The sequence below is a fragment of the Diadema antillarum genome, unplaced genomic scaffold, assembly GCF_040938485.1.
Source record: "Diadema antillarum isolate AM-2024a unplaced genomic scaffold, OU_Dant_1.0 seq00001660_RagTag, whole genome shotgun sequence".
Lineage (NCBI taxonomy): Eukaryota > Metazoa > Echinodermata > Echinoidea > Diadematoida > Diadematidae > Diadema > Diadema antillarum.
This window is the reverse complement of record NW_027272360.1, coordinates 202,842-221,782: the sequence shown is the minus strand read 5'-3', so window position 1 is coordinate 221,782 and position 18,941 is coordinate 202,842. Positions and strand designations below refer to the sequence as shown.

At 38.1% G+C, this 18,941-nt stretch overlaps 1 protein-coding gene across 1 annotated transcript in view; it reads right to left on the bottom strand.

The window, feature by feature from the left end:
* Positions 1 to 18,636, bottom strand: part of LOC139711478 (protein unc-13 homolog D-like) — a 62,185-nt gene extending 43,549 nt beyond the window's left edge. Inside the window, exons 1-5 of the mRNA XM_071623356.1 lie at positions 18,496 to 18,636; positions 13,215 to 13,308; positions 5,922 to 6,008; positions 1,493 to 1,600; positions 519 to 578 (exon numbers count right to left, since the gene is read on the bottom strand). Of these exons, the coding sequence (XP_071479457.1) occupies positions 519 to 578; positions 1,493 to 1,600; positions 5,922 to 6,008; positions 13,215 to 13,308; positions 18,496 to 18,611 (465 nt within the window). The 5' untranslated portion in view covers positions 18,612 to 18,636. The remainder of the gene's footprint in view (positions 1 to 518; positions 579 to 1,492; positions 1,601 to 5,921; positions 6,009 to 13,214; positions 13,309 to 18,495) is intronic.
* Positions 18,637 to 18,941: the final 305 nt, after the last annotated feature.

Genomic DNA, 18,941 nt, shown 5'->3' with positions numbered 1-18,941 from the left:
AGCTGACCTGCCAGCATTTGGAATGAACAGTAAGGGATACGTCGGCATGGAAACCAATGCTTACTGGGGACAATGTCCAACCTTGTCACAGCTCCATGTAAATGAAAACAGGTAGATTTTTGAGCAGTGTAAAAGGCATTGATGGCTCTGATGACTATTTAGGACCTCATGCATGCTTCTAATCATGTTCTAAGATATGCATTATATACACAGTGTAAATGGGATGTATATATACCCAATTATATATCATTGTAATAAATACACAAGTAATTGGATAAGAAGAACCCAAGCAAAGAAGAAATAACAAATTGATTTGTGACTGAAAAAAAAAAAAAATCTTGCACTGATCGTCCTTGTCAAAGAGACTTATCCCCTGTCCATGGAGGATTAACACACAAACAACATGCCACAATTATGACGTGTACCTAAAACCAACCAGGCATAACAGCAAAACAAATACAAGGGACAGTTGGTCATGGTCCAGCTCTGATGGGTGAGCTGACTGTGCGCATACTCACCGACTCATTGCGGACTCTGTCCACGAGAGTTGCATGTTCCGCGGCCTTCACGCTCAAAGCCTATTGAATGCAGGGATGAACAGATAAATACAAACACAAATTCACAAACTCAACAGATGATGTGCCAACATGTGTCAACACTGATTAAGTCATTTTTATAGGGATGATAATTACTGCAGACTTATATTAGCACAAAGAAGCAGCATTTTGAATGAGAGGCAGTGCATAAAAGGATCAGATGAAGTACAAGTCTTTGTACAAGCACACAATATACTTCAGGAGGTATGACTGCTGGAATATCAGTACATTAATCCACAAGACAGTATATACAAAATTTGTAAGCCAGTGCTTCTCAACTGTTGGGTCGCAATGTTCTCTCAGGTGGGCCACGATGTCGGCCAAAAATGAATTTAAAAACATTTGTATTCGATTTAGCTGGGCCTCAAAAAAGTTGCAGTTCTAAATCCAAAGTGGGCCTTGGCTTAGAAAAGGTTGAAAAGCACTGATATGGGCCACATAAAACATAAAGCCTTATTATAAAACACTACCTACAACCATAATAGCCCTCACAATGTACTAGTATTTCCTCATCTTTTTTATTTCTTTTTCTTTTTTTTGTACATACAGTATATAATGAATATGTGTGTTTGTCTGTTTTTTCTTGAATTGCTCTAAAGCACACCCCTGTTCTGATTTGGCTATGTAATGGATTAATAGGCTGAACAATACACAAGTGCATGGTGATTATTGCAATTTGCAAAGTCTACATTTTGAAATCCTGCCTCTCATCTCAAGTTTGGTGCCAACACATGCTATTGCTCATCTATACACCATCATCTTAAAAAGAAGAATTTCTTTCAAAAGACAAGTCATCAAACCAGCCATCAAACATCAGCACTCAAATATTTTGTGAAGTAGTCTTCCTGACAGGCTGAAAGACATGCTTTTTTTTATTGTTTATGCAGTAAACTCACCTCTTGTGCATACTGAAAGAGTTTAGTGTTGGGAAGAGCCTTCATCTCATGTGGGACCCCCAGTCTCTGGTTGATGGCAATCAGCATCGCTGAGTAGAAGAATTCTGTCTGTTTTATTGAAGGAGACAAGAGCAAAAAGGTAACCTCATCAAACCTACTCAAAAAATAATCCACATTGCATTTACTACAGTACTGGTATGATAGGGCATCATTTCACATTTTATATGTTAAAAACCTGAGGTTCCTGTATCTGGTGTTGTTTAAGTGTTATGAAGAGCTGAGAATCATGCCAAAAACGGTGTACATAATCACATAAATTCATTTGTGACCCGCTACAACAAAATGATCCTAAAGTCGGGTGAGGTCGATTTTTGGAAAATTGCATGACACAATTTCCTAATATTTCTGCTTTAAAATGATATACATTCCATTCTTACTCGAAACCGTCTTTATAAAATATCTCTGAGGAAACCTACTCCTGAAAACGTGAAAAGGTATAAAACATATAGAAATAGATTAACTTCTTTGATTCGAGTTTCACGTAAATCATATATCTCAAATAAACTCGAATCTAATAAGGATGATAAAAATGCTCTTTGGCGGATTGTTAATGAAATACTCAAAAAGAAACCTACGGAATGTCCTGATAGCATTACACATAATGATAAAGTTATTACTAATTCTGATCAAATTGCAAATATTTTTAACAATTTTTTTTGTTAATGTTGGTCCTTCTTTAGCTGCATCTATTCCCATAAATGATATCAAAAATTATAAAGATTACTTACCTGAAAGCAATCAAAACTCCTTGTTTTTTACTCCAATAAATGAATCAGAAATTATTGATATTGTTCGATCTCTGAAATGTAGTAATTCCTGTGGGCCTGACAACTTAAGGGTGAATTTTTTGAAAAAAATAATCTACCCCTTAGCAGCCCCTCTCACCCATATATTTAATTTATCCTTACTTAACGGTGAGTTTCCAGACTCTTTTAAAATCGCCAAAGTTATCCCTATTTATAAAAGAGAAGATCCATCTCTGGTGAAAAATTATAGACCCATCTCATTGTTACCTGCAATATCGAAAATTTTAGAAAAATTAGTTTATAAGCGTCTCTCCTCGTTCATGATTGAAAATGAAATATTAAATGTGAATCAGTTTGGCTTTAGGAAAGGATTTTCTACCGATTATGCTATAATCAAATCTGTCGATAATATTATTGATGCGCTTATTAAAAAGGAGCACATAATTGGAGTTTTTATGGATCTTAGTAAAGCATTCGACACTATTGATCATGACATTTTATTTGAAAAATTACATAATTATGGCGTGAGAGGGATTACTTTGTCATGGTTTAGAAGTTATCTAAGTCATCGAAAACAATATGTTGCATTTAAATCCAGTCGTTCGTTCCATTTGAACGTGTCATGTGGTGTCCCTCAGGGATCTATCCTCGGGCCCCTACTTTTTTTTATTTATATTAATGATATCATTAATTCCTCTCCTCGTTTAAACTTCATTTTATTTGCAGACGACACCAATGTTTTTTATTCCCACAAGGATATTGTAACATTGGTTGATACATTTAACATGGAATTAAGTAATATTTCGAAATGGTTTAGAAGTAATAAGCTTTCATTGAATATTGATAAAACATGTTTTATACATTTTCATACGCTTCAATCTCAACCCACCCTTCCTCAAAGTATTTCTATTGACGATATAAACATTACTGAGAAACATTCAACTAAGTTCCTAGGAGTGACCCTAGATAACAATCTAACTTGGAATACTCATGTCCAGAATATTATAACAGCAATATCTAAGCAACTGGTGTGTTAAGGAGAATAAAATACTTAATTAATGATCAAACTTTAATGATGTTATACAACACCTTATTTCTACCATATGTAATGTACTGTAATATTGTATGGGGCAACTGTAGCAAAACCAAATTGAACACAATTTTTCTTCTTCAGAAAAAGGCTCTTCGTATATGCACACATTCAAATTTTTTGGCTCACACTGATCCCATATTTTATCGCCTAAAAACTCTAAAGGACCATGATATACATTCATACTTAACTGCTATATTTATGTACAAACACATTCGAAATTTATTACCATTTTTCCATAATGCCCTAGTTACTAATGATCATATTCACTCATACCCTACCCGTCGTTCCCATGATTTTCATTTAAGTAATCCAAAGCTTTTACTTGCTCAAAAGTCGATTAGACATCACGGTCCGGATACATGGAACGCTCTTCCTGAAGAGTTGAAACAGTGTGCCTCCTTGTTTTCATTCAAAGCAAACTTAAAAAAGCATATTTTATCACAGTATACTTCAAATATGAATTAAGCCCGAATAATTTATATGACTTATGTTGGTCTCCCGATAGTAGCAACATCGTAAGTCATTCCCTCTTTCAGCAAACCAATTTTATCATTCCAAATCCCAGCCTATCTGCCCTTGTGCACTCTCAAGCACTCGCACGCACATTCACCACCTTCACACATCAGAGTTTATTTTCCCCTGCTATCCTCGCAGCAGAATTTGTATTGTTTACCAATTTACCTACCTACCTTTTCCTCGGGCCGGCCATCTTTTCAAGCAATGCTTACAATGGCGGCCCTCTGCATTATCATTTCCTAAATATAATATTGTTATTGTAATCCCAGCTGCATAGACATGCATACTGTAATATCATTAATTTCCTTTTATATCATTGTTTATACAAGTCAAACGACTCTGTTTCAAATATACTTTGTATATTTCCCATGTTCACGATTATTCAGTTTATGTATATTGATTGGCAGAAAATAAAGTATCTATCAAACTATCAAACAAATATATAACACATCTTATAAAAATAATCGGCTGTGGAGAAATCGATGTTTAAAAGACAGCATGTCGAGACGTCTGGGAAATCACTGTTTTGAGAAAAGCGCCCTAAAAGTTCTCCTTGCGACGCAATCACGATCAAGGGACACGCAAGTCAGTATTCACCTCCGGACAATAGAAGGTAAGCCCTAGCAACCCCCGAAATGCTTATTCAAACACAGCATCGGCGGTCTCCTCACCGACCAATCAGTGACCAGGATGCCAGGAGAAGCGGCTGGGCATAGCGCACCCCGCCAGCACGCACCAGTGCACTGGGCAGTGTGCGAGCTTCACGCTTCGGTTAGCGGCAAGCAGCAAACTGACCAATGAGATCACTCTGGTCGTTGTTAGGGGCGGAGCCTATCTGTGGCGCTCAATCCAAATGTTCGAACCAGTTTCTGCTTCGTTGAAACGCCAAAAAAAAAACATGGCCCAGAAAAATGCTATTTTTGGGTCTTTCCTTTCATCATTTTGCTTCAAAATTTCGACAGACAATAGAAGACATGTCAGACTCTAATAATATGTCAAATTCAGAAAACCGTAAGTTTTGACCAATTTTGATGCTCTGACTTCAAACTCGATTTTCACGGCTTTGACCGTGCGCGACTTTAGGACCATTTTGTTGTAGCGGGTCACATTTATCAACCTATATGTATATAATGAAGCTATTCATTCAACTGGAGCTGAAGGCCTTTTTTGATGGCACAAAATTTTCATGAATTGCCACTGCCATTCAAGGCATTTTACTGTAGATAAGAGCTTTTGAGACATACATTTTTATTTTGCGTATATCTTGGCTCTCGCGAAATTCACAAAATTCAAATACATGCAAAAATGTCTGGTTTTTACAGTATTGTGCTTGAGAAATCTTCAGCAGGTACAAAGTGATGATGCCTTTGATAATGGATGTGATGTTGCAAGGAAATTGTTGATTTCGTTTACAAGTTTACTGTTCATTCTTTTTATGTATTCTCGTCTCGGTGAATTTGGTTTTAGGAAACTACATCACATGCTTTAAACACTCCCATCACCATTTGATGCATGATTAGACGGAAGGCACTTGGCAGAAACATGTCATATTTTCATTTGAGGTTCCTTCTCCCTCTTCCATCACGACATGTAGAGATCTATATACGGTACCGGTATACTTTATTGAGTATACAATCTGCAAATGTATAAATTTTGAACAATGGTATTATCATTATCATTGCTTTTCACAATGGTAGCAGCAGAAATACTGCTACTGCTACTACTACTACTACTACTACTACTACTACTACTACTACTACTACTACTACTATTACTTTTCAAACTACTAGTACTATTATCATCACTATAATTTTCATTGTTGCTTCCCATGCCATAAAGAAAGTCAATCAGCAGAGCAGTCACACATGGTGCCTCCTTTCTGTTTGTTCCAAATTTGCTGCATTTGTAATCCCCACCCCAAGCATTACAAAAAATACATGATATGAAGATAGCCAGTACAAAATCTTGGTTCAGGGCTAGTTTGTGCACAAAATAAATCATTAGAGATGGTTACCTCTTTGTGAGTAGGATTTGGAATATCTTTGTATAGTCCTCTGCAAACGCTGAAGTCAATATCCGCATTGTTGTTGGCTGACTCAGACTAAATAAAATGAAAGGAAAAAACAAAACAACAAGAAATCACTGTCATGTGGGAATGGATATACGAAAAAATGACACAGATATACACCTGTATGTTGACAACTGCTCAGGATGATTTCAATTTTCATGACTAAACAATTTCATTTGCCATTGTCATTTCCTGTTCTCTTCTGAATGCATGGGCACGGCCAAGTTTTTTTTTAATCAAAAAATCTAGATACTCACAGGCTGGTCAATGGTAGGCATAAAAAGTTGTTATGCTGTATTAAACGATTATTTGTGTGATGATTTATGCTAGCCTATGATATGGAAAAAGATTCTACTTTGCAGACCTAGATTCTTGATAACTTTATTGTCAAGACTATCATACATATAGAATATTTTTATCACTACATTGAAAATTCCAGCAAATGTTCACATTCTACATGATTTGGCTACATTTTTTATGTTCAGGTTGGAGTCCCACTCAATTCAATTCATTTGAGCCTTTCTCTCTCAAATGGAACACTGTGACATTTGATTGTCTCGCCAGCCAACATATTACAGACATACAAATAGTTGTAGGTGCTCTCTGTTATTACAATTCTCAGCTATTACAATTCCCTTGGCCACGCTTTCCATAATTTCTCCATATGATATAGGTTCCCGGTCAAACTCCACACATACCACGTATACTGCATTACATTTAAAAAATACAGGTGTTGCACACACACACACACACACACAATTGAATGATTTTCATTCTTTATCATATTAACTAGCTTCGTGTGCCGCGTACGCACATCAGACTCAGTGGATGGCGTGCCAACTTCGCATACGTATTGTATTCTGCTCAAACGCACAAACTCACCCAAACCTATCAATAAATCGCCAAATGCCACAGTACAATGAAAGCATTTCTCGCGCTTTCGTTCCTTTCACATAAAGCTTGCATTTTATGTTGTGATTGACTTACAAGTGGTGTTCCGTACTGGATTTGCATGTAAATTCTAAGTTTCTGTCACGACTCTGTGTGCAAAAGCCATGCCTTTACAGTAATTTAGCTACAGTTTGTACTAGTCATTTGAAAGAAAAACGATCATAGATTTGTCATACAATTTACATCAAAGCAAAGCTCGGCATTTCTCCACAAATTTACTCACTATATGCCCAGCTTAAAGAAAACTTTATGGAAGTAACAAAGATTTGACAAAGAGATGTTTTCTCAAAGCATGACAACGTTGGTATCTCAGAATATTAAATGTGGCACACAGGAGGTTTCCACGAAGGCACATAAAAAAGTTATGCAATGAAGCAGATCACAAATACATTGTACACCCTACACCCTAATCAGCAGTACTTTTAAGAAATTATCTTTAAAATCTACTGCTAATTTTGTATATCAATTATAATTTCCGTAGCTAAACACAAGTCATTTCCTGTGCATCCATACATCCATACCGACAATTTCCTTTGCATATTGGACTATGGACTACTTGAATTGGAATTGCTACAGGTGGAAGGAAGGAAGGAAGGAATAGTGTGTATTGGAAAAAAAAAAAAAAAAAAAGCTCAGCCAGCTTTCATCATACACAGCAAGCTTTGTCACAGGTTTCAGCTTACTACATTGTACCTGGAACAAGGATCATACTTGGCAGCATGCTAAAAACTGACTAAAAGTCTAACCATGGACCTACCACCTAAACAGAACACTCACTGCTTATCAAAGCAAATCCATGATGAAAGGACGACCACTGACTTATGAATGAACACTATGAAATGGCTGGAATTCTTCAAAGCTAATTAAAATTGAGCCCATAGATTAGGCAAATGTTGACTGAGTAAATGTGCATAACATTACAGTATGCCAACCAGCATCTATGATGTGCACACACTGACTGGCACTTATTTTAGTCCACAGACAAAATATGAAACCACAAATTTGATTTTAAACTTAAAGATAATGAAAAGTTTTGGTACCAGTACCTCAAAAGTTTCCCTGAATTTCCTTGTCTTAGTTTGTGTTTCAGGTTAAAGTACCTTTCATATAACTAACATTGTGAGACTTACTCGCCCCAAAGTGCTCTCATGTCTTAGTAATCATGCAATTAACTGCGACCAGCAGCCCCATACGCATAGCGTAATCGGGCTTCGCATTGTAGCATTCAGGATCATGACAGATTTAGTATCACGGGTAAATGTCAACTTAAAATCCCAAAATTTCTTCAATTTGAAGACTTACCAATTAAGTTGAAGTATTGTAAACAGGCTTCGGGCAACGTTTGGTTTTGTCAATAGTCCCTTTCTGTTTGAATTGATGACTGAATGTGACTCGGTCGAGAGGACCTTGGGAGAGCTACATACCTGGTACACTGAATACTACAGCCAGTGCATGCGAACACATCACATGCGCACAAATTTCAAATCCATGAACGGATAAGATGTTTGTGAGCGCATGCACTGGCCATAGTATTCAGTGTATGTAGCTCTCCCAAGGTCCTCTCGACCGAGTCACATTCAGTCATCAATTCAAACAGAAAGGGACTATTGGCAGAACCAAACATTGTCCACAGCCTGTTTTCAATACTTCAACTTAATTGGTACCGGTAAGTCTTCAAATTGAAGAAATTTTGGGATTTTAAGTTGACATTTACCCACGATACTAAATCTGTCATGATCCTGAATGTTACAATGCGAAGCCCCATTACGCTATGCGTATGGGGCTACTGGTCGCAGTTATCATGCTGCTGGTCGCAGTTATCATGCATGCAGTGATGGTTTCGTACAATACCTGTGCTGTATATTGATTCTCGCGGTACTGCGACGGCTCTGGTACGAAACCATTATTGCATGATTACTAAGACATGAGAGCACTTTGGGGCGAGTAATTCTCACAGACAACGTACTTTAACCTGAAACACAAACTAAGACAAGGAAATTCAGGGAAACTTTTGTGGTACCAAAACTTTTTATTATCTTTAAGTGCCCAAGCAAAAACAGGCAAAAATGTCTACATCAAAATGTTCAAAAACAAAAGATAGGAGATGAAAAGGGAAGTTTATGAGTTTTAAGATGATGCAGACCAGCACTTGCCCTACTTCTGCTTACATTCATGTTGTATCCATGAGCCAACAAAAACAGTTCACTTTAGTTCCAATTCATTGGGTTTACAAGCAGGTGGTAGCTACATGAAATGCACCCACTTCGAGCAAGGGACTCTGACTGGCACAGCTGTCTACAAACATGTGGGCCATGCACTCAAGGAGATCTTTTGTCTGGAAGCAGACGTAGAGTTCACCATGTGTTCTTGAATAGCTCGTCTGACACTTTACTGTATGTGAAATGTACCTTCCAGTGAGCTATGGCAGCAAGTCTAGCAAAGAGTTGTGTTTGTAGGTACACCTACATTGTACAGTGCATTCCTGAAATTTGGGGGTTGGTATATAATGGACCAATAAAGTACTGCATGGTAATCTTTATCAACCATTAAAGTACCACTATGATACAAGTTGTAACCTGCAAAGCCTATTGGCTATCAGTAAATTGCACAAGAACTTCCCAGAACTGTAAGTAAAATAACAAAAACAACACTGAGGCGTTAACAGTGCTATAGTCCCCCATAAGGCCATTTAGACACCCTTAGGTTAGATAGGATTGCATAATCAGTATTTGTTGAGTTTGTTTTGGGTCATCAGGGTTACAGAATGAACAAAGCACAGGAAGGGTCAACAAAACTTGACTGGTGTTTAAAGATGAACTCCAGACCTATCAAAAAGTTAGTCTGAAAACAAAAGGGTTCAATTCTACAAGCACAATTTAGTGAAAATTTGTTCAAAGGCAGATAAAATTTTGGGAAGTTATCAAATTGTTAAGCTTCACTCATTTTCCCCAAAACAATTTTCAACGATCTATAAAATGCAAATAGTGAGTTGATGATGTCCTCGCCTCACTACTTGCCACATAGTTTGCACATAAAATCTTTATTTTATTACATTCAGTGTTATTTTGTTCACATGCAATTATGCCACAGTCAGAAGTCCTGAATCTGACTGAGCATAATTTTGAAGTTATTGAGTCAGAAATTTAACACTTTGATGGCAAAAAATTCAATTTTTATAATTTCTTGGTAACTGGCCTGGAATTTCCCTTAAAATATCTTGTGATATCATTAGCACACAGACATAAAATTGTGGGGTTTTTTTACTTCATGTATCAATACAGTTGAACAAATACATCAAAGCATTTTCTCTATAGGTCACAAGGATATATCTGGAGATCACTTTTAATGGAATACGAAGAAAAACAAGTCCTCCAAATTTCAACCTAGAAGCTTGTAAACAACACTTGCAGCTTCGAATCTTGGAAGCGATTTCCTGGCAAGCTTTCCTGTGCCTGCAAAGTCTATGTATTGTCGGTACACTCCATTATTTTAAAGGGATGGTATAGTATTGGTGGAGATGAGGACAGGGCTTTTAACTTTTTTACAAGGCACCAAGAAACCACTTATGAAAAAGTACAGAGCGAAGCATTCTAAGAGGATTTCAAGGTATATTTGATGAAAATTGGTTTTCGAATGGCTGAGACATCCAAAAGCAAAGTAAAACTAGAGGGGCCATCAAAGGCGGCAGACCCACGCCTTGTACAGAGTCAGGGTAAACATACTGTGCATTCGGTCATCTACCTGAATTCGGTCACTCACCAGTGTCCTTTATCACCAGCTAGTGAGTTCTACCAAAGATCGTACACTGAAGTGTACGATCTTTGGTTCTACAGTCACATCACACGCAAATCACATCATTTCACATACGGGAACACTCATGAATTCACAACAGGAAAGTCCTTTAGTCTCCTCCAAAAATCCATCGAAAACCCCAAATTCCACCGTCAAAAGTGCAGAATCCGAACTTTTCCAAGCGCGCGCTAATTAAGTCCAGCTTTAAGAATATTGTCTACGTGACGGGTCACCAAAAAAGCGCTAAAAATCGAGAAATACGCCGTTTTCTTGCGGGATATTTTGCTTTATAGCAAGCCGAGAGTGTGATGGTATCAAAGGTCGTGTGAGTGTACGATCTTTGATGGTATCCACAAAAGCGCAAAAGAAAAACAAAATTTACGTACCCCCTAGGCAATTAATAATAATAATAATAATGATAGTGAGACTCTTATAAAGCACTCATTTCTACCTAAAAAAGATACTCAAGGCGCTATAGAACAGAGTACATATTGTGTCACGTTACAACAGTATCACAGAAAATAATAAGACAATTTAAACCAACAAACAATAGGCCTATATACCCCTATGAATCGTGTCTACGGCAATTATTCCATGCAAGGGTTGAATGCAAATGTTTAATGCACCAGTATTCGGTCACCAACGAGCGCCGCAACGTCCCCGATGCAATTTTGCACCAACAGGGTAGAGCGCGATGCATTTTCAGCGGCCTTGCACACGCATTGACATTGAGCGTGCATATCGTGCAGTGTGACTGGGAACGAGCAAATGCTCCTCCAACGAAAAAAACAATCGATGTTAATTTGAAAAATCACCAAATACGGGCCAGTTTGTGACAACGGAGAGCGAACTTTCACAAATCCAGAAGGACATAGTCCCTCAAATAAGCCTAAACGTAAATTTCGGAATTCTTACGAACATTTGAGCAGCGAAATCGGATGGTTTGGGAGTTTATGTTTTCGTATGGTAGCGGAAAATCGCAAAGTGAGAAACGAAAAATTTTCGGAGTGGTCACTATACCATGGGGTCAAAACTTCATGGTCACACAGAATTTGCAAGGGTCAACCGTTATCACCAAAATCTAAACGATTCTTTCCTGTCATTATCCAAACATCCCTTGAACATTTCGTGCAAATCCGTTTACCCGTTCTCTTGTTATCTTGTACACAAACAAACAAACAAGCAAACAAACAAACAAACATACGGAACCCTTCACATAACCCCCTGCCGATTTTCATCGGCGTGGGTAACAAAGCGACTGTAATAAAAGATGAGTCCCACCTTTTATTAGGCTTGCTCTATTCTGGATATTTCAGCTTATTTCAAAACCAATTTTCATCAAATATACATTGAATTCATCTTGGAATTAGATGCTCTTTCACATCTCATATGAGGTTTCTTTTCTCACCAAAAAATAAAATAAAATAAAATAAAAAACCTGAAGATAGGTCTCAACCAAAACTACACAATCTCTTTAAAAACATTTCATTCATATATATTGTCCATCCCTTTAAAACATTTCCTTCACATACATTGTACATGATGTATTTCCCAGTGCAGATATCTCTTGGGGAGTGTGAGGATGTTGGCATACGTGATACACAGGAAGTGACATGTGTTGCTCATTGCTCTGAGGGATTTCGCAGAGATTGCAAACATATTTGGGCTGTGGATTCATGGCTTCTTTAACCCCTTCCATGCCAGGCACTTTGCATGGTGTGTACAATGCTATGGGGTTTTCTGTGTCAATCAGCACCAAAGCAACCAAATGTGACCCGCTACAACAAAAGGATCCTAAAGTCGCTGACGGGTGAGCCGAGAAAATTGAGTTTGTACATAATTTTGTAGTCTAATGTATCTTCTATCATCTGTCGAAATTTTGAAGCTAAATGATCAAAGGAAAGGCCTGAAAATAGCATTTTTCTGGGCCATGCTTGGCTCGCCCGTCAGTGACTTTAGGATCCTTTTGTTGTAGCGGGTCACAAATGGTTAATAGTGGCGGATCCGGAGGGGGGGGGGGGGGGGGGGGGGCACCAGGCGCATGCCCCCTCCTTATTTTTTTTTTTTAAACTAAGGAAATAAAAAGAAACAAAAGGGGGAGGGTGTCTGTGCCCCCCCCCCCTTTTTAATTGTGTAAAGGCACCTCCCATTTATGGAATTCCTGGATCTGCCCCTGGTTTTAAAGAGGAATTATTCATATATCTGTAGCTATGTTACTTGATGAGAAATTTGTATCTTCACTTTACTATTGGACTTATTGCAATTCTCAAGTTGCTGTTAGAGCAATCACTGACCTTAATTTTCACGTACAACAATAGTCATGTTTGATTATGAGAAATGCATTTTAAATTGTGATGACCCAACAATTTACTTTAAACCTTCTATTAGATGAGTATAGTTTTCATTGACAAAATCAAGTGGTCATCTCAAAAGAAGTTCATTGAAAATGAAAAAAACAAACAAAGTGTTTAGAAACTATGACTATGTAGTGCAAACCTCTATTGGCTGGTATGCTTCTTGGCCAGCTTCCCTGGCAGCTGAGTGCAGTGCAATGAATTGTTCAAAGAAGTTCCCATCAAGTTTGGCAACTCTGTTGAGAAAAAGAGATGACACATCTGTTAAAAACAAACATTGATTTTATCACATCAATTTATGACATTTCAATATTCAACACTCCTTGCAAATCACTCACCGCAACCAACATCCAACTATACAATAACTTGCTCAGTGAACTTTTCATAGGATTTTTCTACAAAGCATCAAGTAATTTAGACAGGTGATGGACAAGTGATGGATGATGATGACGATGATGACGATGATGACGATGATGATGATACTGTTGACAATGGCGCTGATACGATGATACCTCTAGCAATAACAATCATCGTACTTACAATCATCATCATTACATAGTGCTTGCCTTTGTGGTAACAACAATGTTCATGATGATAAAGATAATGATGAGGCAAACTTTTCAAATACGGTATAATTTCTTTTTCATCATAACTGTGATCATCACCATCGGAGCAGACTTAATATATCACAAATTTTATAACAGAGAGGCCGTGATCAGACAGCAGTAAGGTGTGAAATTTGGTGTTCCTCCTTCCAAGGTGAGGAGCTTTAGCATTTTTAAGCTGTAAATTGTGCAATCTGGTACATATTACATAATAGTTCGACTTATTCTGTTTTTAAAAAAAAAGAAGAAAAATACTGTCCCAAAATGACACTTCTGGTAGTTGGAAGTTCACGCTTTGTTTTGTTTTGTTTTTGAGGGGTTTTAGGAGGTGCGAGAAAAGTTTGTCAGGTGTGTAAACAGGACTATAAAAACCCTTGAGGCATGACTGTTACGCCTGATGCATTAGACTCGGTACAATATTCATGTCTGCTGTACAACCCTTATGTGTCTAGGTACTATCAAAGTTCCAGAGTCGCATGTTGCATATTAAAGTATATCATATCTTTAGGCATGTTGACTGTTCATCTCAATTTTACTGCACAAAATTGCTGATTATTAGTGACCATCATTTCTACCCAACATCGAGCACTTGTACTGTTGCAAGCAAAATCTTGAAAGTTTTGAACATGTTGGTTTTTCTGCCGACAGTACCAGCATTAACTTAGTGAATGCCACAGAAAGAGTGGGACTTGTTCATGTTTACTCTATGAATATTCAGAATATGAAATGTGCGTTTGCATATATATAAACCATAAACAATCGATGAATGAAAACAGAACCTGGGCCAGTTGTCAAATAAGAGTGCACACTTCTACAGTTAGATATAGAATAAAAGCTTACAGTGTACTAAGGAGCAGTAGGGTACAGTATTACATGTGCAATTGAATACACAGTCAGTTCACAATTTATCCTTGGCAGGGATAATCCGTTCTCATTCCCATTATTGAAAGGAGCTAGTGCAAAGGGGGATTTGCTGGTGTAACACACCACAGTCGGTGTACAAGCTACACATGAGTGCCTTTGAGGTGATAAATCTAGCTTACTCCTGTCTTGGGCAAAGAAACGTGCTATTCTCTGCTTAACCAGCTGACTGTGAAGCTTTAAAACTGAACAAAAAAGGACCAAGTATTAAACGATTGACTACTTTTATGATGGTAGAGTGTACAAAAACTGAAAGACGAAGAGGTACTAGGCTCACTTGGTACCTCCTTTGTAAGATCAATGTAAGAACCTTTACTGGTAATTTGTCAATTTTGTACAATTTGACAAAAATAGTTTTAACTTGTACAAAGTATGTATTAGTTGGAAGAAATATTTCTACTCCAGTGTTAATTGTGTAGTAAGATAATGATGTTCTATAAAGATGTGTTCTAAAGTTAACATTTAACAAGTAAACTAATCTGTAAGAGCATACTTAAATGTGCAATTGTATACTTTACAAAAACTTGTAACATTACATAATCATGCATCATGCAGATTTCGTATCAAATCATTTCTAAATTTGAAAATGAGAAACAAAAGAGCTGCCTTGACTGCTTCATACTACAATACAAATGTATCTGCTTGATTTCTTTGTAGTGTTTTTGTCAATTTCATAATTACTTACAACTGTATATAAAATAGCATACATACTTATGATACAGGCCGGCAGTACATGACAAAAGTTATAGTGCACGCAAAATATAACGATTGCAAACGATAACCCACTATCGATGTGACTATCGGTTTTGGCTCCCTCACTTTAATCATCGAGTACTTGAATCCCGCATCTTATCGACGCGATTGCGCCACAACCACGATATGCTTTGCTCGATATTATCGTTATTCTCGATTCTCGCTGGCTATGCCAGCAACTTATCTGTGCGGGACTAGACTTTCAGCGGTAGATTTAAACATGGAAACTGAAAACAACATCAGGTTCGCTACTTTTACAGAGACTGATCTATAGATAAGGACACAAAGGAAACAAAGGATGTCATCAAATACGCCCTACGAATTTTAGACTCCTACTGTTGTGAAAAAGGAATCAATCCGACGGATATTAAGCAAGTCAACCCAAGATTTGGGCTGCTTTCACCGTACATTCTACGCGGAAGTGCACCCTTAGATGGGCAGCGTATGTACGGTATACGCTAAATGCTCTTTGATCACGCTACGTTATGAACTTCAACAACACACTCTCGGCATCCACATTTTCAGCAACGGTGACTACAATGCCTGGCACAAGCCTTGTTTTTAAATCCAGTAGATCCCTAGTCCTACAATACATCATCTAGTCCTGGTCCAGGACCCAGTGCAGTAAGTTGTTTGTAGGGCGTCACTCTAACGTGTTACATCCATACGAATAGACCTATTCGGTCTAACGTTAGTCACTTAACGTTAGTGTTTCAACTAGCTCTGTCACTCGTAGATCTAACGTTGGTCCTAACCTATCGTACTGTTACTTGCACTGTTAGATCTATAGATCTAGATATAAACCCTAGACTCGATAATTGAATTTGGATTTTCAGGATTTTGTCTACACAGGTCACAGGTTCAAAGAAACTGGTATTGTCTAGACACGTCATGCACGTGTAGAATCTAAAGTGATCTAGGCTTTCGTATGGTTCGCCTGGGTATGTATGCTATTTTATATAACACATAGTGCATGACATCTTATTGCACTATAACAAGTACCAAGCACCTCCAAATTCTGAATTTACCCTCAGGCAATCATATTCAATTCGGCCTGCGGCCTCATTGAATACAACTGACCTTCGGGGCAAATTCAGAATTTGTCGGTGCTTATATTGTTTTATAAAATGGGTTCAAGAATGTAGCCAATAGGAAGCGCTGAAATGAGACACACCTCCTTCCTTTACTTCAGTACAACTGCACTGCCTGTAATCCTATGGTAGATTGCCGATCGTCTGTGCGCGCGGCGGCTCCTTTGATGAATTGCATGCATACGCGTACGCGCTGTCAATCCTGTAAACAACTTCTAGTTCGGGCTGCCGGCCGGCCGGCCTGTCTTCCCTTGTGCATAACATATGTGGCGTACGTACGTATACTGTACTATACGTACACTTTGTACAGTACAGTAGACCAAGCGTTATGGGACCGGACGCGTACATGGAGTCACTTTGAAGAGCAAATCCAACGATTTAGCAGGTTAATTCTCACGCCGTTTTCAGAGTATGTTGTCTAGTAGGCCTATATGAGGAGTCTATATCACGTCTTTAAGGTAAAGGGTGCATATTCTATGTAAAATAAGTAAGTTTTCATGCGGGTGTCCGGAAACCCAACCCCCCATTATACTTATACTGTATGTGCGGGACTTCCGCGAGTGCGACGTGCGTAAAAGTTTGGGACGAACATCTTCGGACGTCTTGACCCACAAAGGTACGTGAAAAACGCTGAAAAATGATGTTAGTTTTCGAATTTTCGACCCATTTTATAAAACAAATGATGCACAGGATTATTTCGTGGCGTTAGTGTAGGCGTAGCTCACTCGAGGGTATTTACAATGTAGTGCAACATGCACTCGGCTTCGCCTCGTGCATGTTTCACAATTGTAAATACCCTCGAGTGCACTACGCCTACACTAACGCACTCTATCCTGTGCATCATTAGTATAATAGTGCATTCAGCCTCATGCACTATAATATAGTTCATAAAACAGTTTTATTTCACCTCGGCCTGTGGCCTCTGTTTAATAAACAAAACAGCACTCTGGACAATTTAGTAATTTGTGGTCTATAACCCCAGTGTAGTGCATGAAAACACATGCCATAATGTTGATTGTCTCCTATGAGAGATACAGATCTACGTACAATTCCTTCAAACATTGTTGTGATAGAGACCTAAGTGTAGTGCATGGAAGCACCAACCTGATGCAGCATGACAATTCATGCTGTCTTCTTGGACCACCTATTGTTATGGTTGGACTGCCAAGAAATATTAAAGGACAAGTTCACCTTCATAGACATGTGGGTTGAGTGAATGCAGCAATATGAACACATCAATGAGAGTTTGAGGAAAATCGGACAATCTGTTCGAAAGTTGAATTTTTGAAGTTTCTGCTCAGTCACGGCTGGATGAGAAGACTACTATAGCATGTGATGTCATATGAGTACAACTATATAAAGAAAGTATAAAGAAAATTCAAGATATTCTCACTTTTCTCACATAATAAAAGAACACTCAACTTCTCTCTTTCAGAAGTCAGGGGGAATAATATTACCCCTATTAAACATAAGTCACTAACAAGTCGAGGAAATGTGCACTTTATTCAAAAAGTCAAGTTTTGTGAAATTCTCTTTTTATTTTCGTTATATTGTTGTATGCATGTGACATCATACACTGTAGTAGTCTTCTCCTCCAGCAGTGATTGTAAAGATATTTCAAAAATTCATAACTTTTGAACGGATTGTCTGATTTTCCCCAAACTTTCACTGATGTGTTCTACTAACATTGTTGCCTTCACTCGACCCACATGTATATGAAGGTGAACTTGTCCTTTAATGATACAAGCACAGCTAATGTATATGAGCCCACACCTAGCGTAGGAATGATTCTACTGTTCAATGCATGCCTTTTATCTAATCCAAAGGGGATAAAGTTGACAAATGGTGACTAAACGTCACAAGAGTTCCACCCAGATTAATCTTGATTAATCAAGGTGGGACTGGTGACCCCTCATCAGTGGCTGTACACAGGACTTACTGCCTCTTGTCAGCTTAACTCGACAACTTAGTATAGCAGATCTTAAAGGGATCATATATCATACTGAGCCAACAAACACAGGTACTGGTAGTTTAGAAATAGTTACAGGCTTACTTTTCACTGCTGGTGACACACTCGATGTCCTCATCTGACTCATCTTTGGCCACCAAGTGGTAGATGGACCGGCTACTTGAACGGCCGCGAATTATCTTGCTTGCATTCTCCTCCATCTCTCCTTACAGCCTAAATGTTCAGGTTCTCGTTCTCTGGTATAAAAGCAAGACAAGATGAAACAAATAAATATGCCAAGGTGATTGCTGTCACAAAGATGTTTGAAGTACCAACTATATCGTATTAGATTCTAACAATCATCAAACTACACACACTGCTTCATTTATGACATCTTGGGCTGCCCTGAGTTCAGTGGTATTGACCTGTGGGCATTATACATGTACACGGGTACTGAGATTCTTAAAAAAAACCAAGGCAATCGCCAAATTGTGTCTCGCCCATTCGCGTACACGGAATTAATATTTTTTATAACTCCTAGAAGTTAATTG